Raw genomic sequence first — 22153 nt, forward strand, 5'->3', positions numbered from 1 at the left:
AGTTTCAATTCGGCTAAACCACTCAAGTTTAGTGGTTTTGAAGGAACAACTGGGCTCCTACAGTGGTTCGAGAGCATTGAGAGTACGTTTCGTCACGTTTAGTGTCCTGAAAAGCAGAAAGTCGAGTTTGCTTCAAGTGTGTTTCAGAAGAGGGCTCTTACATGGTGGAATGGGATTATGAGAGACCATGGTGTTGAGGTTGCGTTAGCACAAACATGGGCTGAACTTAGGGCTCTTCTGATGAGGGAGTTTTGTCCTCATCATGAACTTAGAGCTTTAGAAAGGGAGTTTGACAACTTAAAGCAGGATAGTGGTGAGCACCGAGCTTACACTGACAGGTATGAGGAATTGAGTTTGCTATGCCCTACCATGGTTACCCCACTCGAGACGGCTAACGAGCGGTATATTGATGGCTTACCTGACTCTATACAAGACATCGTCACTGGTAGTAACCCTACCACAGTTTGCCAGACAATTGAGTTAGCTGCGACATTGACTGAGTCGCAGGTTCGAAAGGGTAAACTACACAGGAAGGGTGACAAGGGTAAGAAATATTCAACTGACAAAGGTGCGAGCAAGAAGGGTAAGAACAAGAAGGATAAGGAATCTGGTTCTTCGAAGGGGTCATGGAAGCGTAAGGCTTCCCAAAATTTTGTTGTCACTGCCCAAGTTAACCAGGCAGCTCCCAATCAACCCGCACAACCACCAGCAAAGAAACGGTATGCGGGGAATGCACCTTTGTGCAATAGATGCAATAGTCACCATCAACCGCAACTTCCGTGCCGTTTCTGTACTAACTGTGGAAAGTCAGGTCATCTTGCTGATGTTTTTCGTTCTGCTCAGAATCAAGCCGCACATAATCCAGCTTAGCAGGTTTCTCAGCCGCCTGCTCAACAGCAAGCACAAGCTGCACGACCTCATTTTCCTCCTGGTTCGTGCTATAATTGTGGAGACCTGACCCATTATCGAAACCAGTGTCCAAGGCTGGTTAATGCAAATCAGAATTAGGCTTCGGCTCGAGGTCGAGTTTTTAGCATGAATGCTGCTGAGGCGCAAGCAGACAACGAGGTGGTGAACCGTACGTTCTTTGTTAACAATCGATCTGCTTCGGTTCTTTTTGACTCAGGTGCCGATAAGAGTTTTGTGTCGTTGTCTTTCGAGCCATTGCTTCGCGTGTCTAGAACGAAACTAGGAAAGCCTTTGACAGTAGAAGTTGCTAGTGGTGAACCAGTTGTTCTTGATTCTGTTCTTCGCAACTGCCAGTTGAACCTTAACAACCATCTTTTTCCCATCGACCTCACACCTATGCAACTTGGAAGCTTCGACATTATAGTGGGCATGGATTGGTTAGCCAAGCATCACACAGAGGTAGTGTGTTTTGAGAAGATTGTTCATGTTCTGCTTTCTACAGGTGAGATCCTCCAGGTTCGTGGTGAAAAACCTGCTAGTAGCCTCAAGCTCATGTCTTGTTTTCAAGCTCGGAAGTATCTGACTATGTGTAGGATCGTTTGCTGACCCGAACGAGTCGTTCAGAGGTTGTCTCTTGCGTTTCAGATGCGGAATAATAAGAAATACAAGTAGAAATAGCTTGTTCTTCCTCTTAACTGCTTGTTTTATTGATTTAAAACGATTTATAGTTCAATCTTCACACCGGCAGAGCTTCGGCGTGGAATCCAACAAGAACGTTATGAGGTCCCCTCAAACAACCCTATATATAGAAAGTTGGGTCCGCTTATGTGTCGTATGACCATAAAAGCGGACCAGCTTAGTCCACATAAGCGAACCATACTGTCAAATAAGCGAACCATAACCCTAATGACCATATAAGCAGACCTAGCATATAAAACCTATACAGACTCCTGTTTTCTCGTATTACGTGCCCTATGCTATACAATACGATGTAAGACCTGATCCTAGACACCCTAGACGCAATCAACAGATGTAGTGCACTAACAGACTCCCCCTCAGATGTTGATGGAGTCGCCAATACACCCTGACTGCAAAACCATGTCTTCACATCTTCAGTCTAGATCAGTCTCTGGGCTTTATCTTCTTTCAATCTTCAGACTCCCCCTCTCGATTTACTGGCATTCTTTTGTTCTTCAGTAATATCTTCAGGATCGTTGCCTGGCTTTAAAAACACTCTAATTCACTTGATCAGATCTCTTGATTCCTTCAGTTAGCATCAGCAGTTAAAGTAATCTTCAGGATCAGAAAGCTGCTCTACTCATGTTTTTAGGATTGATTTCCAGGATCGAAACTTGGCTCTCCTCCAGCAGAGATCTTCAGGAATCGAAACCTGTCTACCTGCACAATCTCAACCCCAAAATAAACTTTCTTTCACAAATATTTCAAACAACTGTGTACCAACACGTGATTACTCTCATATGCACTAAACAAACATATAATCGCATTAACTCAGACTTTCTCTCAAATATCTATGATGAACCACTTGAAGAAGGTTAGATTTAACGAAAACAGATAGTTTTACACAAACACTCCCCCTCAAATGCTGCTCATCATGTTTAGCACTCGGAATTTTGAAAATCAGTTTTCCAACGTCAGTTGTCGAAAATGTTTTTGAATTTTTCAAAATTTTGCTAAAACACACTAAAATCTTTCTGGATTTTCTGAGAGATATTATCTGACACCACATGTAGACAAAAACATACAGAAATGTAATATTTACAAACAATATTTTTTGTGAGTTCGTGCGAGAAGATCATATCAGATTCTGAGACCAATCACTAACACCGTTAAGCTTGATTACATTTTAAGTTTTAAACAATTTACCTAGATTGTCAGTATGTTTGTCCTCTTAAATTCTCAACACAAATTTCAATTGATTCGAGATATGATATTAATGTTTTAGAGACTTAAACTTAATTGTGTATCACTCCACTTGAATATACTCCTGTATCCAGATCCCAAATATTCAGTCTTACAGGTGAGTATACCACAGCTGATATCTGTAAGGGGTTAGATGCGAAACCGTGAGAGCTCAGGTCAGAACTTCCGTTCAGTAGAGAGATGACGGCTCAACTTTTGGTGGGTCCCCTTTAGAGGATCTTTTGATTATAACAGCAGCGACTATCAATTTTATTGTTTCATCAGCATGCTGAGGGCGAAGCTTATGTTTCAAAGCTTTAGCAGAAAGTATTATCCGGGGACTAGGTCAGAACTTCCATTCAGCAGAAGTCCCGGAATAATACCCCAGATATCACTGAGCATAAAGACCTAGTATCTCAGAATACGGGACCTTTCAAACAAGATTTCGGGGGTTACCCATATATTCAAGAATAGTTACCCACGAATCAAGCAAGTTTGAATTTAGGTTCATATCTCGTTTCAATTTACTAAATGTGCGAAAATCTACTGACCCATCCGCAGTAAGATTGTTTATCACATTTTGACTTTACATTTCTTTAGCATGCCGTGATAGTCCACTGATGTACTATCATTTCCTCTTTTTCGCAACAAACTCATTTTTGAATTTTATCATGTTTTTGGCTTTTTCAAATTTTCAAATGTTTTTGGATTTTCTGAAATTTCTACTCCCCCTAAAATGCAAACACATTTCAAAGGAAATTTGAAAACTTCTAGACTCTTGACCCACTAGAAACATGAAAAGTAAAACAAACTGTACAAAAACTTGACAACTGACATCGAATCACATCAAATCGCCATTCACTCAGCATAAACAATCAGAACTCCCCCTATCACAAACCATTTTCTCATTTTAGATCTCAAAACACTTAAGTTTGTTTTAATCAAAATGATTTTTCCGGAAAATGAATTTGTGTTGATAAAAACCACTTGTAGGTCTATCATTTTTTTTAAAAACGGGGTTGTGGTTCATCATCTTGTTCATTTCTTGCTAGATATAGTAAATCAAGTACAATTTGATGTCCCTGATTTACCATTTTCATTTCAGAACCTTCTGTACCACTTGTAAAAATACAAACATCTCAAAATATAACCACAAATACCACTTGTAAGATCAAGATTACCACTTAAAGATATCCAAAAAAACTACCTTTTGTAGGTTATGCTGTAGGAATAACACTTCTACAGAAACCTTTTTACCACTTTGTCGAATTATTCAGAAAGATGTTGATTCCTGCTTCTCAATTAACAACCTGGAAGCTCCGGCGTAGTCCTTTCACCTGCAAAATTCAAACACTATTCAAAATCTTTCAAACACTAGAATGATGCCGATTCCTGATCCACGATAAAAACTTGGGATCTCCGGCGTAGTCCTTAGACTATCATGGGAAACAAACTTCCATCCAAGTCTTTTCAGACTTGATGGATTTCAACTCTTGAGCCTTAGTTGCATAAAAATCTTTTACCCCCTTAGCTCTCCCACTCAACATTTTCCCAAAAATCTTGTTAACATTCCCGTTGAATGTTTTCTCGACATCAAAATCATTCTTTTCTTTGTAGAACTGATTCGAAATCTCAGTTTTTCCAACTTTCTTTTTCACTTCCTCAAACTTTAATGATGGAAACTCCTCATCATTTACGGAAATCTTCTTCTCAACTTGTGGCTCTTCTGGCTTTGTGGAACCAGATTCATCACCAACAATCACATCACCTTTCTTTGCAACCCACACCTGGTTGTCTTTTCCTTTCTTCTCATACCTATTCTTTTGTGAACACTCACCAACTTCAAATTTTGAATTCTCAAAAATTTTAGGCCTATTGGTTTGTGTTTCAACATCAACAACTTTCTCTTTCAATTTCTGAGAAACTCCCTGTTTTGATATGGCACTATTCGAGCAATTCCATGCAATGTGACCAGCTTCATTACATCTATAACAGGTTCTAGTCTCTCTTTGATAACATATATCAACTCCATTCTTCTTTCTCTCAGCGAGAAACTCTTTATTTGACTGTCTCCAGAACGGTTTCTGCTGTTCCTCCTCAGCACTTCCACCTGACACAAATTCAGATTTTGTTTTAGAATTTTTCATATTTTTATCATTTTCTGGTGGAACAAAACCAAGACCTTTCTTTTTGTAGCTACGATTCCGGTTAGGTTTCTTTTGAAAATCAGCACCAGAATTGTTGCCCTTGTTCTTATTTAAACGTTGTTGAACTCTAGAAGTATATTTTTTAGATTTTTCAAAACTTTTCAAAACTTTTAATTCTGGAATATTAATTTCTATTAGTTTGAAAGTTTTGTTTATTAGTTCCGTTTTAATACTCATTATTGGGAACTCTTTATTGTAATATAATTTGTCCGAACCATTCAAAGTATACACAACTTCGAATGTTTCATCATTCAAATCTGCCTTTGACAATAAAAATTCTTTACAATAAGACCGTTTATCCGATGAATTTTGACTGTTGACTGACGACTTTGACTTTCCAGACCCGGATTTCGACTCAGACTCCTCATCAGTATCCAACACCTGATCGACCACCTTTTTGATTAATTCAGACTCATGATCAGTATCGGACGAGGTATACGTGACATCAATATTATCTGGTAAAACATCAGTTGTGTCGGTTTTAAGCTTTATATTGACTGCTTTTTCCAATTGCTCCTCATTTGGTCTCCTAGGTGAATAACCATCCCAAATCGGAGGCGGACATTTGTTATAACTAACAGTCGTTTTCTTACCACAGTCTTTCTTTTCTTTCAACTTCTCATCTTTGAAAGCTTCCATACCTGCAACAGTTGGGTAAATACGGTCAATGAGATAATCAGAACTAGAATAACTTTGCAATAAACGTCTAATTCTCTCATTCTCTATCTTTTCTGTCTCCAACTCTTGCTTCCACTTAGCACTCTCTTCGATGTAGAAGTTTATTGCTTTTTGTTTTGTCATTAAAACTGCATTCAACATCGTCAGTGCTTGTTCTCTCTCTGAGTTTGTCTTTTGGAGGCCAGTTACTGTTTTATTCAAAACATCGTAAGATTCTTTCACATAGTTGAGGTTGAACAGTAACTGCTCCTTCTTCTTCTCATACTCAGCAATAATGTCGTCTTTAGCTGCACAATTCTTGCAAGCTTCCAAGCACTTCTCACACGGTTTGACGACTTCAACAATCTTCTCAACTTCGATTGTTTTAACAACTTCAACCACTTTTTCTACTTCGATCACCTTTTCTTCTTCTTTTTCAATCACAGTAATCTTCTCAGCAACATTCTCAGCATTTTGAACATCACCTTCAGATTCAGCTTGTTGTTCTTTTGCAGCTCGTTTCTCCTTCAGTTTCTCCATTCTTTCTGCAAAATAGAAATAAAAACTTTCAGAAGATAAATGAGTTTTTGCAATATTTATATGTTTTTCTTCCTCATCATCACTGCTGCTGTGATCTGGTGATTGATCAAATTTTACAGACTTATCAGAATCACCCTCTGATACATCAGAAACAGTCGGTGTTCTATCAAACACAACTTCCTTTTCTGTAACATTTTCGTTTTGTACATTTTCATCAGAACTCTGGAAATCTTCATCTGAGCCCTGTAAACCTTCATCTAAACTTTCTGAAACTTCCCCAGAATGTTCTGAAAGTTTATCAGTACTGTCTGAATTTTCATCAGATGACACAAACTTTTCATCTTCACTTTTCACAGTCTCTCCAATTGATCTCATCCAAGTAGCAAACAAATCTGGCTCTCGGACGATTTTAGCAATGAAGGCTTTGAACTCTCCCTTCTCATCCACAAACATATCCCAACTGAAACCTTCTGGTAGTTTCTCATCATCTTGATCGATAATGCGTGCTGCTGTAGCTTCAGATGATATGTAATTACTCCAGCTGAAATCTACCAAACATGCTCTCTTGGGATCTTCAATCTTTCTCCCGTTAGCTGTCTGTGGTTCTTGGGATTGACCGACTTGCTGATAGATAGCTTTGCGGTAGTAATCATCTTTCCCAAATGGATTCTGTGCTCCGCTAGCTTCTCTCCCTGCATCGAAAACAAGTTACTTTAGATTTATCAAAACCTAAAGTTGAAACATGAGCATCTAGAAAGTCATTTCTCCCGGTAATGGTTTTGAATTTCTCAGCCCGACGAAGAACACTTGCGAGACACCATTTGATATCCATGAGTTCCATCTCTTCGGCGTCTATCTGATCGTAATCCTCTTTGGTAAGCATAGTATTTCCGATCCGACCAGCAACTAGACCTTCATATGATAACAAAACTGAACCCAGAAGTGCCATGCGGTCTTTAGCAGTGTCTTTAGAGAAGCTTTGACCTTCTGGAAGGTTGAGAGCTATGTTACATTGAATCACATATCCATTTCCGGTCTTTGTACCCTGAGACTGAAAACTTGTGTTTGTCTCTTTCGGATTCACACTTGGAAATGATGAAAACCCGCTGCTACTCTTGTTTGAACCCTGATCAGCTTTTTCAGATGAATCACCAGCACTAAACGCAGTTTGAATCTTCTTTCAGACTCAGTGACTGGAACACTACCTCGGTAGTACATCTTTACATCCTGTTGACCACTCGGACTATTCATCCTTGCAATCTTCTGCTGCTCAAGATCCTGACTTACAATTTTCTCAATGAACTGTGAAATAGTCAGCCCGTCATACACACCAGTATTCTTTAAAATCATCAAATACGTTCCCCACTCTTTCTGAGGTAACGCGTCAGCCAATTTATCCACCCATTCCTCACGACCTTTCTCAACTCCCAACATTGATAACGATCGCACCAAGTGACAATATCTCTCGATTAGCTTTTTAGTATCCTCTACCGGCAAACTACTAAACAAATCGAACTCTTTCTTTAGTAGAGCTTTCTTGCTTTTGATCATGTTTTCGCTTCCCTCAAACTTAACTCTAAGAGCATCCCATATTGACTTAGCAGTTTTGTCGTGCTGCAACAAACTGATCATCATTTTCTCAGCTTTATACATTGCTCTTTCTTGATCAGTAAATTCGGATATCTCTTTAACAACTTGCAAATCTGTTCGAGGCAAAGTATATTTCTTCAATATGCACTCCCACGATCTGAGATGATTTGCCTGAACCCAGTTTTCAAATCGATCCTTCCACCCATAATATTCCTCTATACTCATCAATCTCGGGGGTTTCTGGGTAGTTCCCGTCTCGTTTTCTAGATTCATGGCTTGAGCAATCGCAGCTGGTGAAGATAATGTTGCAAATGCGTTGTAGAATTCGGTATCCATGATCAAATGGCACAAATTTCAAGACAAATGACTGATAAGCGAATCTGGTACAATAAGCGATCCAACCAAATCACTTGGAGCGAATCAGCAAGATAAGCGGACCAGACAAGCCTGATAAGCGGATCGGACAAAACCAAAATAAGCGGACCTGTTCTTGAGACAGTATAAGCGAACCGGTCGAATGTTTTTGGAGCGGATCGACTAGAAAAGCGAACCGGATGGAAATTCTTGGAGTGGACTGGTCGGAAAAGCGAAACTGTTGAGCGGACCCACTGAAATTTTGGAGCGGACCAGGCAGGATGACCGAATAAGCGAACCGAACTCAATGTCCGTTCGAGCGGACCATACGCTATTCGTTCGAGCGGACCGAATTCGAACAAATTTTGACCCACTTAAACTTCGAATTTTGACACGAAACTTTCCAGGGTTTGTCGTTATACTGATGCGTACAATCCTTGAAATTTTGAGACGATTCCGACCGTTAAAACTTGTTGAACGAAGAAAAGAAGGTGTAGAAGTAAGAAAAAATCGATGAAATCCGGTTATAAACTGTAGAAAACCTCCTCCCAAGCTCTGATACCAATTGCAGGATCGTTTGTTGACCCGAACGAGTCGTTCAGAGGTTGTCTCTTGCGTTTCAGATGCGGAATAATAAGAAATACAAGTAGAAATAGCTTGTTCTTCCTCCTAACTGCTTGTTTTATTGATTTAAAACGATTTATAGTTCAATCTTCACACCGGCAGAGCTTCGGCGTGGAATCCAACAACAACGTTATGAGGTCCGCTCAAACAACCCTATATATAGACAATTGGGTCCGCTTATGGGTCGTATGACCATAAAAGCGGACCAGCTTAGTCCAAATAAGCGAACCATACTGTCAAATAAGCGAACCATAACCCTAATGACCATATAAGCGGACCTAGCATATAAAACCTATACAGACTCCTGTTTTCTCGTATTACGTGCCCTATGCTATACAATACGATGTAAGATCTGATCCTAGACACCCTAGACGCAATCAACAGATGTAGTGCACTAACACTATGTGGCTTTCTTGGCACATGTCATAACAGATAAAGGCAAAGGTAAGTCTATTCAAGATATCACTGTCGTTCGGGATTATCCGGAGTTGTTTCCTGAAGAGTTACCTGGTTTACCTCCAACACGCCAAGTCGAGTTCCGTATTGATCTTGTACCTGGTGCAAATCCGATTGCCAGATCTCCATATCTTCTTACACCGTCTGAGATGCAACAGTTGTCTAAGCAGCTCCAGGAGCTTTCTGACAAAGGTTTTATTCGTCCTAGCTTTTCACCTTGGGGTGCTCCCGTTCTTTTTGTCAAGAAGAAGGATGGATGTTTCAAAATGTGTATCGATTATCGTGAGCTTAACAAGCTTACCATCAAGAATCGATATCCCCTACCTCGCATTGATGATCTCTTCGATTAGTTACAGGGTGCTACTTGTTTTTCGAAGATTGATCTTCGTTCTGGGTATCATCAGCTTTGTGTGCATGAAGAAGATATTCCCAAGACAGCTTTCCGCACTCGTTATGGGCATTATGAGTTCACAGTTATGCCTTTCGGTTTGACTAATGCTCCTGTTGTTTTCATGGATTTGATGAATAGGGTCTGCAAGCCTTATTTAGATAAGTTCATCATTGTTTTCATCGACGACATCTTGATATATTCTAAGACGCAAGCTGATCATGAGCAACATCTTCGTCTTACTCTGTAACTCCTAAAGAAAGAGCAACTTTTTGCCAAATTCTCCACGTGTGAATTTTGGCCTAAGGAAGTTCAATTTTTGGGACATATCGTCAACGAACAAGGTATTCATGTAGATCCCTCCAAGATCAGTGCGATTAAGGATTGGGATACACCTACTACTCCTACTGAAGTTCGTTCTTTTCTTGGTCTCGCGGGATATTACCGCCGCTTCATCGAAAACTTCTCGAAGATTGCAGTTCCTCTAAGTGCTCTAACTCAGAAGAACAAACCCTTTGAATGGGGAACCAAGCAAGAAGAAGCATTTTAGACCTTGAAGCAGAAGCTTTGTGATACGCCTATTCTGTCTTTGCCTGAGGGCAATGATGATTTTATCGTGTATTGTGATGCGTCAAATTTGGGTCTTGGCTGTGTTCTCATGCAAAGGAACAAAGTCATAGCCTACGCATCAAGACACTATTTGTATGGTACAAAATGTGTGGTTTTCACTGACCACAAAAGTCTTCAGCACATCTTCAATCAGAAAGAACTCAACATGAGGCAACGACATTGGGTTGAACTTCTAAACGACTATGATTGCGAAATTCGCTACCATCCTAGTAAGGCGAATGTCGTGGCTGATGCATTAAGTCGTAAGGAACGTGTCAAGCTTCAATGTGTCAAAGTTCGATCTGATATTCAAGCCCGCATCTCTCAGGCTCAACATACTTGTGTCTCGCAAGACTTGATGGGTAAGGAATTACCCTATCACATTAAGCCTGATCTTGAACTGAAGGACAATGGATCGTATTATTTCATGGACCGTTTATGGGTCCCAAGTCAAGACAATCTTCGCACCTTGCTTATGGATGAAACTCATAAGTCTCGTTATTCTATTCATCCTGGTGCAGACAAAATGTATAAGGATCTTCGTGCTCAGTATTGGTGGTCTGCTATGAAGAAAGACATTGACTTGTACGTATCCAAATGCCTTACTTGTCTTAAGGTTAAGGCTGAACACTAACATCCTTCTGGTTTATTGGAGGAACCAGAGATTCCTGTTTGGAAATGGGAAAACATTGCTATGGATCTTATTACCAAACTTCCATGCACTAAGAGAGGTCATGATGCCATATGGGTAGTTGTTGATCGTCTTACAAAGTCAGCACATTTGTTGCCAATCTGTGAGGATCTATCTGCTGACAAGCTTGCTAAAATATATGTGGATGAAATTGTATCTCAACTTGGTGTTCCTTTGAACATTATTTCTGACAGAGATGCTCGTTTCTCGTCTCGTTTTTGGAGAACCATGCAATCTGCTATCGGGACCCAACTTAATCTGCGCATAGCTTATCATCCACAATCAGATGGCCAAACTAAAAGAACAATCCAGACTTTGGAGGATATGCTTAGAGCTTATGTGATCGATTTTGGTGGTAGTTGGGATTCACATCTTCCATTGATTGAATTCTCCTACAACAACAGTTATCACTCCAGCATCAACATGGCTCCTTTCGAGGCTCTCTATGGTCGAAAATGTCGTTCACCAGTCTGCTGGAATGAGATCGGTGAGGCTCAGCTTACTAGGCCTGACCTCGTTCAAGAGACAACAGATAAGGTTAAGAAAGTTCGTGATAACCTTCACACAGCTAGAAGCCGTCAAAAGAGTTACGCGGACCGCAGACGCAAGCCCTTGGAATTTCAAGTCGGTGATTGTGTATTACTTAAGGTCTCACCTTGGAAAGGTGTGTGATCAGATTTGGAAAAACAGGAAAACTTGCACCTAGATATGTTGGACCATTCAAGATCGTCGAAAGAATCGGTAAGGTAGCCTACAGACTTGAGTTACCTCCTAAACTTGGAAACGTTCATCCAACCTTCCACGTATCTAATCTCAAGAAGTGTTTAGCTGATGAGAACCTCCACATACCACTTGACGAAATTCGTGTTGATAACACGATGCATTTTGTTGAGAAACCTGTGGAAATCATGGACCGTGAAGTCAAGTGGCTAAAACGCGAGCGCATTCCTTTGGTCAAAGTTCGCCGGGAATCTAAATGTGGACCGGAGTTTACTTGGGAACGTGAAGATCAAATGAAAGCGAAGTATCCGCATCTATTCTCACAAGTTTCCTCTAAACAAATTTCGGGACGAAATTTCCGCAAGTAGGGGAGACTATGACACCTGTGCTTGTAATCATTGTAAATAGTTTAGTTATCAATAAAATAATGTTATTTGACCCCAATATTTGTTTGTTTGTGTTTGACACTTTTCATGTTTTGATTTTTGTTAAATTTCAAACTTTATATCGTTTTCTAAAGAGTTATACGCAAACTGGTGCGTAAACTTAATCAGTATAATGCGACAAATACTCCGGAACATCTATTTATTCTTAACATACCTTAAATAACCTTTACATAACTTAGAAATAAGTTTTGAAGGCTTTGGTATGGCAAAATCAAGTTTATTCGCTTACAGGGACTAATTTCGACAAACTACAAAAGTATGCCGATTCGTACTGTCACAGACATTCTGGAACATGACTATAAGTTAAACATACCCTAAATATCCTTCACATAGCTTAGAAATAGGCTTTGAGGGGTTCGGTATGCAAAAATAAACTTTTTGGTCATTCAGGGACTAAAAGCGTCAAAAAGTGCATAAGTTTGCATTTTCGCGCATATCTTACGTTCTGAATACATCCGGACATCCAAAAATTTATGTAATCATTAAAAAATTTTATTTTAGTGATTGACATGAGAAAAATCCACTCGTCGCACAATTTGGATCGTTTTTCGCGTTCGTGCGTATTCCGTCGTAATTAAGCGAATAACGCGTCTGTACGACCAAACGAACCGACATCTGGCATATTTTTGAGCATGTTTGATGTCCCTTATGTTTAGGCATCATTTTAGGGCCTTGAAAATGGCTTAACGGGCCTTAAACATGTCAAAAAGGGCCTTATATGCATGTAGGGACCAAAACTGCAAAGACTGAAACTGTTTGTTGATCTGCAGAACTCAGGCGGGCCGCGTAGCCCTTGTCTGACTCTTACGCGGGCCGTGTGAGATCACCATATCTGCACAGAATCATTTTCCAGCCTGTTTCCAGCTGTTCCAACTATTTGAGGCACTTGCAAATGGTTTTCTAACTTACTATGGGCCATTTTTAAGGTGCACGTGGTTTTGCAAAACCATGGGTGCACATGTACGGTTGAGATCAAGGCTCGTTTTACGATGAACGATCTTAACGGCTCTCCGAAAACTATAAATACCCCACCCCCCATTTGTTCAAATCCACACTTTGATCTGATTTGGCTCTCTAAGTTGGAGTATTCACTTCATACCTGATAGTAATCGGATCAAAACTTCTGTTCTTGGACCTTTTGTAAGTATTCGTTCGTTCTTTACGCGTTTTAACGTGAAAGTCAAACTTTGTTTTACTTTCTGCATTGACCAGTTTATGGTCAACACGAAGTTCGTTTGAACTTCATAACGTGAGCGTAATCACGATGGTTATAGTCCTTTGTGACTATACCTACTGATTACCACATTATTTAGGCATAGTGACGAGTCGTAGTTTCGGCCAAAATGCGTATTCTTGCGTATTTTGTAACCAAACTACTTTTAGGTATCAAGACCCTTTGTTTTGATACCAAACCTGTTTTCAAACTTCATTAAACATGTTATAACATGTTTAGCTCGTCACTTTTAGATTTGTGCTTAAATAGGGTCATAAGGTAAGCGATCTACTAAATCGCTTATACTTTCGAACCCGACCCATTTGTTCGATCATTAGGATCCGACCAAACACATTAGGTGACCATAGTTGTATAGGGAATAACCTTCCGAGGTTATACCTTATGGTCACGTCGTTTAGTTAGTTGTATGATAGGTAGTTTATATGCCTTAGGTAAATGAACAAAATGCCCTTTTTGCGCCAAAATTCATTTTAAGCATATATAACCTAAATTTTGACATCTAAACTGATTTGGCAACAATATTAGACATGTTAAGGCATATGTTACTTGTCACAGGACTAGTTAGGCGGTCCGAACGCGTTTTACGCGAACGACGCGTGAAAGTAGCACAAGCTATCTAAACGGGTCGTAATGGGTCGTAAGCACTTAGGATAGGTTCCGTTTTAGAATGTAGGCTTTGTTAAACCATATTACATGAGTTCTTACACTCACTTGGTTTACGAAACCACATTTTATCCAATCCTCTGATTTAGGTCCGTTTATTAACGTAGTTACCTATAATAGGTGCCGTTTGATTCCGTGATTTTCTAGCATTGCTTGGTGGTTATCTAAAGACTATTGAGCAATCTCAAGTGAGTACATAGTCCCCTCTTTTATTTTTCAAAGGTTTTGGGGTGAAACACATGTGCCTACTTGTTACATTCGTGCTTTTCATGCTTTTACATCATATGCTTGTTATGTTCATTAGTACACATATAGTACATGATTTCTTGCACGTTTTGCTATGTATGTTCACTTAGCATGCTAGCACATTGTTTTACATTACATTTTATGCTATGTATGTCCATTTAGTGCATACTTAGTACATTGCATATGGACACATTGTTTTACCTTTCTGCCTTGTATGTTCACTTAGCATACTAGGTACATTGTTTTTATAAAACATGCTTACATTTGGTATGACATTTGGTTGTTTAACGAACTAAAGTACGTTCATTAACATTAGCTACGCCGCTCGGTAGTAATTAATGGTACCATAGGACTTGACAACTCCCATTCATGATATCCTAGGTTTGTTTGGATGTAAGGAATGACTGAATCCGAAAACATTTTGATAACCTTTACTCTAAGGTTATCCTACAGTCTCAAGGCTTGAATGTATACGTTTAACATACCGCATAAGTGGTATCAGTATAGCATGCATTTTTACAAGACATACTTTTGATTTAAACTGTGTTTTATATCAATTACATTGTTTTGTACATTCTTCATATAGGGTTGAGTAAGTACTTTTATTCACTATACATTACATTTGTTTACACATAAACATTTCAACATTTGTTTGAACATTACATTTTGGTGGTTTGTTTGGGTAAGTGATTTACAATATCATAAAAGCACTTATATATAGGAAGTACCAGCGGCGTATCCACCATGCTTTTATTATATTGCATGTCGCCTCGTTATGTCATATCGTAGCGTTATTTAAACCATTTCAATTTAGACATATTACATTTTACACAAATAACATACTTCCACATAAACATTGTTTTGCGAACAACTTATTTAATACAAACTCATTTTACTTGGTAACTTATTTAACCATACATCTTTCTTTTATATATATCATCTAATTACTTATTGATTTTCATATGATTTATAAAAGAAAACACTTTTAATAAGATTCATGACTAACTTTTTGTTAAAAAAGTTTCTTTCAAATACAAGTCATGAATCCTATTTAAGCGAAACCTATGTATCTCACAGGTATTTTTATGCTGACATACCTATTTTCACATGTGTTTTCAGGAGCTGTTGCATAGGACGATCGAGACACACTAGGGCAGACCTGTGCCTTAGTGACTTAAAAATGAAGCAAGAACTAGTTAAATTTTGTTATATACTCTCGTTTTCTTTGTTTTAGACAATGTATCCCCTGTTTGTTTATAAATAAAACATAACTTTAAATACCATGGTTGTGAAACAATAATTCTGTTACAACACTCCCCGACGTTTCCGCTGCGGTTTAGTTGTTTTACGCGGTCGGGGTGTGACATTAAGGGAAATGTCAAGGCTTCAAAGTCTGCCACTTATAGATCTGTTGCGGATCTAATCTGTCTCTTACATTGGATGTGATCAGCAGCAGGTCTGGAACGACCGCAGATGAGGGAAAGAGAAAGAGAGAAGATGATAATTCCCAACGTTCTGACAAGAAGAAGAATGGGAGGTTTGGGTTCAAGAAGAACCAGAATCAATTGGGTGAAAAGCCCACATGCAAAAATTGCAACAGAAGGCACTGGGGCAGTGCACCATAGACTCACAGGCCAAACCCTGTGGGATTTGCAAGAAGAAGGGCCACAAAACCCTTGAGTGCAAGAACCTGAAAGATGTAGTCTGCTATGGCTGCAATGAAAAAGGGCACATCAAGATAAATTGCCCTAAGAATGTGAAGAAGCCTGATGAGGCTAAGAAGGGGAATGTGAGGGCATTCCAACTAAATGTAAAGCAAGCAGTGAATGATGAAAATGTTATAAGATGTACATTCCTCATAAATGACATTTATGCTAGAGCTTTATTTGATTCAGGTGCAGATAAGTCTTTTGTAGACCTTAAGTTTAGTCAACTATTAAATCTGCCCATTAGAACTCTAGACATTAAATATGAGGTAGAGCTTGCTGATGGTTCCTTAGAAACTGCTTCAACTATTCTTGATGGATGTTCTATATCCATTAAGAATCATTCTATTCCGTTATCTCTTCTGCCAATGAAATTGGCAGGGTTTGATGTAGTTCTGGGCATGGATTGGTTATCACATAACCAAGCCCGTACCGCCTGTGTAAGAACCTCGTCGACATTAAAACCCCTTCCGGTGAAACGATCACCATTCAGGGAGATACACACTACGGATTGCCTGATCAAGTGTCTATACTTAAGGTATCCAAGTGCTTGAAGAGCGGATGTGTCATCTACATGGCACACGTGACAGTGGATGAGCCAAAGCCCAAGATAGAAGACATTCCAGTAATCTCTGACTACCCAAATGTCTTTCCTGATAAGCTACCTGGATTACCTCCTGAGAGGCAAGTAGAGTTTAGAATCGACATCATGCCAGGAGCAGCACCAGTTGCACGAGCTCCGTACCATTTAGCACCAACTGAAATGCAGGAACTAAGGGAACAATTGGATGAACTTTTGGAGAAAGGCTTTATATAGCCCAACTCGTCACCTTGGGGCGCACCTATTTTGTTTGTAAAGAAGAAGGACGTTCCAATGTGTATGTGCATTGATTACCGTGAACTGAACAAGGTAACGATCAAGAACCATTATCCATTGCCCAGGATCGACGATCTGTTTGATCAACTACAAGGGGCAAGTTTCTTCTCGAAGATTGATTTAAGGTCGGGGTATCATCAACTCAAGGTTAGAACTGAAGACATGCCTAAAACCGCGTTTAGAACCAGATACGGCCACTACGAATTCTTAGTGATGCCTTTCGGGCTCACTAATGCACTCGCAACATTCATGGATCTCATGAATAGAGTCTGTAGGCCGTACTTAGATAAGTTTGTCATTGTCTTCATAGACGACATACTTATCTACTCTCGTAACCAAGCTGATTACGAGAAACATCTTCGGTGTATCTTAGAGCTTTTATAGCAGGAGAAGCTTTATGCTAAATTCTCCAAATGCGAATTTTGGCTTCGTGAAGTACAATTCCTTGGACATGTTGTAAGTGAATGTGGAATCCAAGTGGATCCCGCTATGATAGAAGCAATTATGAACTGGGAAGCACCTAAGACACCTTCAGAAATCCGTAGTTTCTTAGGTCTGGATGAATACTACAGGAGGTTCATTGAGAACTTTTCAAGGATAGCCACTCCTTTAACTACCTTGACCCGCAAGAACGTTAAATTTAATTGGGGTCCTAAACAGCAAGAGTCTTTTGAGAATCTCAAGCAAAATTTGAGCAACGCTCCAGTATTGACATTGCCTGAAGGCATAGAAGATTTGTTGTTTATTGTGATTCTTCGCACACTGGTATAGGCTGCGTGCTTATGCAAAGAGGCAAGTTGATTGCCTACGCATCATGATAACTAAAGGTGCAAGAAAGGAATTACACCACCCATGATTTAGAATTAGGTGTCGGTATATTTGCACTAAAGATATAGAGACACTATTTATAATGAACAAAGTGTATTATATACACTGACCACAAGAGTCTCCAATACTTATTTAATCAAAAAGATCCGAACATGCGATAACGCCGATGGATGGAGACACTAATTGATTATGATTGCGAGATTCGCTACCATTCTAGCAAAGCAAATGTAGTTGCTGACGCGCTAAGCCGCAAAGAAAGAATTAATCCTATACGTATTAATGCCAAAAGCATTGAGCTTAAGAACAACTTAAATGAAAAGCTATTAACTGCGCAAAAGGAAGCCATGCTGGAAGCTAATCTTCCAGGTGAAGGACTAGGTCGAACTGTTGAGCAGTTGACACCTGGGAATGATGGGATCCTTAGATTCAATGGTCGAATCTGGGTTCCTATTATAGAGGACTTAGAGATTTAATCCTCTAGGAAGCGCATAACTCAAAATATCCAGTTCTTCCTAGAGGTGACAAAATGTATCAAGATTTAAAAGCAAATTATTGGTGGATGGGTTTGAACAAATCCATAGCTACACACATACCTAAGTGTCTGACGTGCTCACAGGTTAAAGCCGAACATCAAAAGCCGTCAGGACTACTACAGCAACTAGAAATTCCCACGTGGAAATGAGAAATGGTAACTATGGATTTTATAACCAAGTTACCTAAAACTAAACATGGAAATGATACAATATGGGTTATCGTTGACAGACTGACTAAGTCAGCTCATTTCTTACCCAAAAAGGAGACTCATAGCTCCGACAAATTAGCAAAGTTATATATGGACAAGATCGTGTCCCTTCACGGAGTGACAGTATCTATTTTATCAGATAGAGATAGTAGATATACATCTCACTTTTGGAAAAGTTTCCAGCAATCTTTAGGCACTCATTTGAATTTTAGTACGGCTTATCATCCTTAGACGGTTGGATAGAGTGAGCATACTATTCAAACATTAGAAGACATGCTTCGTGCATGTGTCATTGATTTGGGTGTTAGTTGGGATGACCATCTCCCCATGATTGAATTCTCCTACAATAAAAATTATCGTACGTGCATTCAGGCTGCGCCTTTCGAGGCCTTATATAGGAGAAAATGTAGAACGCTTGTCTGTTGGGTAGAAGTTGGGGAGGCCCAACTTTCAGGACCTGAGATAGTCCTACAAACGACGGATAAGATTGTACAAATCCGTGATCGTCTGAAAGCCGCCAGAGACAGGTAAAAGAGCAATGCTGATAAGAGGCGCAAACCTCTAATGTTCCAAGTAGGGGACAAGGTCTTACTAAAAGTATCACCTTGGAAGGGCGTGATGCATTTTGGTAAGAAGGGCAACCTAAGCCCAAGATATATTGAACCATTCAAGATCATCGAATGTGTCGGTTCCGTGGCCTATAAGCTAAACTTGCCTGAGGAGTTCAGTTGAATTCACCATGTTTTCCACATCTGCAATTTAAAGAAATGTCTAGCCGATGAGTCGCTAGCAATGTCTCTTAAAGACGTGTAGATAGATGAAAACTTAAGGTTTGTTGAAAAACCAATAACGATCGAGGATCGGCAGGTTAAAAAGGTCTGGAGGAAACATGTGCCTATTGTAAAGGTCAAATGGTCTGTCCGTTGAGGCCCCGCGTACATGTGGGAGGTCGAGTCCACTATGCGACAAAAGTACCCCCACTTGTTTCAGTAAATCTTGAGGTCGAGATTTCTTTTAAGGGGGTGAGGATGTAACACCTCGTAAAATCATGTCCAATGATGTGAAGACACGTGTCCTAAACCCTAATTTTGTCAAAAGTTGATTACGAAGGACTAAAGTTGCAAAACAGTGAAAAGATGTATGTGGAGGGACTAAAAATGTCAACATTCATAACTTGTGCCTCTGAATGACCTTTTACGGTATTCATATTTAATAACAAGCCACACGGTGGAATTACGAAACCGTTTGAGAAACAAATCAAAAGTTTATGAACTAAAGGGTTAAAAGCGTCAACATGTTTAATTATACCTCTGAGTGACCTTTTAACGAACTCGGAGCTTAACGACGTTTGATTATACTCCCAAGAATACCTACAATTTAACTTGAAAGGACAAAGGTGCTTAAAATAAAAGTTATTATGAGTTTAAAGGTCTTGGGACTGAAAATGACAAGTTTAAAACTTATTTTACCGAAATTATAAGGGCTCGCGGGCCGCGACCCGCCTCCCTGTTGTCTGTGCGCATAAGTAGAAAATGGCAATAGTAACCATTAATCATACATAACGACCGATGTGCAAGGGGTGTAGATCTATTGAGTTTTGGCGAACTCCACTCCTAGCTTATTAACCTTTTAGGGGTGCTTTTGTGGTCCCATATCGGAAGAGTCCAAATATCATCGTCTAGGTTTGGTTGCTTACTTATGTGGCTCACATATTAATGTATTAGCTACACATTGATGGATCCTCTAGTTTCATATACGCTTTCACATACCGGTTTACAATACAAAACTTTCAAATGTTTTCGAGACTCATTTGAAATAAAGAAAACAAACGCATGAATTCACCCACTTATTGTTGATTTTTTCAAACTTACATGTATTTCAGGAAAGAAAGCATAATATGTGGAAGATCACAAAAAGTGGATAAACAAGGAACGATGGCCATTTTTGAAGGGTTTGCCTTATATAGTCTGCCTTCGTGCGTGCATATAGAAGTCAAAGCTTTTTTTTATTATCGAAGCAAACTATGTTTTCTTAAAGTTATTTTGTAACTTGAAATACTATTTTGGGAAAACGTTGTGAACATGTTTAAAAGCTTTTTACTTATACTTCAAACTATATATCAGTGACATCGTTGTTATTTTATTGTTTACTTGTCGAATGCATTGTTTACCTTTCATAGTCACACGAATGCGCTTCCACTACGAGCAGTGTGTGACACAATACCCATTTGATTTGGAACAATAATAATAATAATAATAATAATAATAATAATAATAATAATAATAATAATAATAATAATAATAATAATAAGTTCTTAGAGAGTAAATGAGTTCTTAGAGACGCCTTTGTCAAATAGCACAAATGCCACACTAACGCCAGCGACCATCAACACTGAGTCGATCTACAACTTGTGCATTTTGTCGGACCTGGTAAACGGGAACAAAGACGTAAAAACACTAAACCACACATGCACGTTGCGTCATATTAACGCGCAAAATTAACGCCCAAATTTTTGTTATTTTAACGAAATTTTTGTTAAATATTTTTATGGATTTTGCATTTTTTGTGAACGGTCCACACGAGTTATTTTTATGTTCGTTTCGACATAAATTTTCGTAATATTGTTTTTAGATCGATCAGTTGTTTTAAACGTTTTTTTAAACCATTTGTTTTTTTTCTTAAACCTCCCGATGCTCATCTTTAAATATACTATTGCAACGTCTTGTTTTTATTTACATTTAAACCGACCCGATGTAATGTGCAACCATCGTATTTATCTTTATACACGTTTTGTTATAAATTTTGTTTGAGTAACTTAGCTTTCGTATAAAACGACGTAACTTTTCCGTAACTTTTGAATATACCGTCACCACATGATTTTTTTATCGTCAATTTCATAATTTGATATATCCATCTATGTTTCGAACCCAGGGTGTAACCACTAGTTTATTACAAAAGTGGTTCTAGAGATACGTCTAATTTTGAACTTTTCATTAATTAAAAATCTATGACATGAGAGAGTATTTTTGTTCTCCATTTGTTTTTCTCTTTTAGTAGATATAGATGTTGACTCCTTTGTTTTCTTCGACTCAATTCAATCATTCTTTCACTCGGGGTCACTTGTATCCCATGTTACGCCAAAATGATTACATATTATTATGGTGTTCATATGTAGTAATTTGAACTTCATGGATATCAACAAATTCGTAACATTAGTTTTATGCACATGTTTTTTTTCTATAATGAAAAAAATATCTCATACGGTGCTACTATTACAAAGTTATAATCGCCCCCATGAAAGATCTATAAGTTTTTTCTAACTATATGAGAGGTAAACAAATTATAAATAAATACAAAGAAGTGGTTTATGAATATATGATTGCAATAAAATCTATACTTGACCTTCCATTTTCAAAGACTATAGATCATAAATCAATATAGAAGTTTTTTTGTGATACTTCTTTCAACATTTAATGGGTTTTGGTTTGTAGAATAATTTTATTTAAGGAATTGTATTTTATGAAAGTACATTAATATTAAAGGAATTGGAATTAATTCAAGTAACATGCTCTAAGGGGTTTGGTTTGTAAGTTCATTAAAGAATTTTCGATTCTTATAAGGGGTTTTTTTCTCGTATTTATTGGATTTTCTCATGAATTGGTGTATAGACAATTATGAATTATGTCAAGTGGAGATAGATATAATCGGGTGGTTTCGCTGGTGGCACCATGATACTCCAGTAGTCC

At 38.7% G+C, this 22153-nt stretch overlaps 1 protein-coding gene across 1 annotated transcript; it reads left to right on the forward strand.

Moving 5' to 3' along the window:
* Window positions 1-15836: 15836 nt before the first annotated feature.
* LOC110870595 lies at window positions 15837-16777 on the forward strand. The gene is made up of 2 exons (XM_022119780.1): window positions 15837-16400; window positions 16499-16777. Exons 1-2 carry the CDS (start codon window positions 15837-15839, stop codon window positions 16775-16777), a joined length of 843 nt encoding a protein of 280 aa, XP_021975472.1.
* Window positions 16778-22153: the final 5376 nt, after the last annotated feature.

Source organism: Helianthus annuus, chromosome 8 (genome assembly GCF_002127325.2).
Source record: "Helianthus annuus cultivar XRQ/B chromosome 8, HanXRQr2.0-SUNRISE, whole genome shotgun sequence".
Classification (NCBI taxonomy): Eukaryota; Viridiplantae; Streptophyta; class Magnoliopsida; order Asterales; family Asteraceae; genus Helianthus; species Helianthus annuus.

Coding starts and splice junctions, on each gene's coding strand:
- LOC110870595 (XM_022119780.1), top strand. CDS start 15,837: ATGCAAAAATTGCAACAGAAGGCACTGGGGCAGTGCACCATAGACTCA. Junction 16,401..16,498: donor ACCAAGCCCGTACCGCCTGT/GTAAGAACCTCG, acceptor TCTATACTTAAG/GTATCCAAGTGCTTGAAGAG.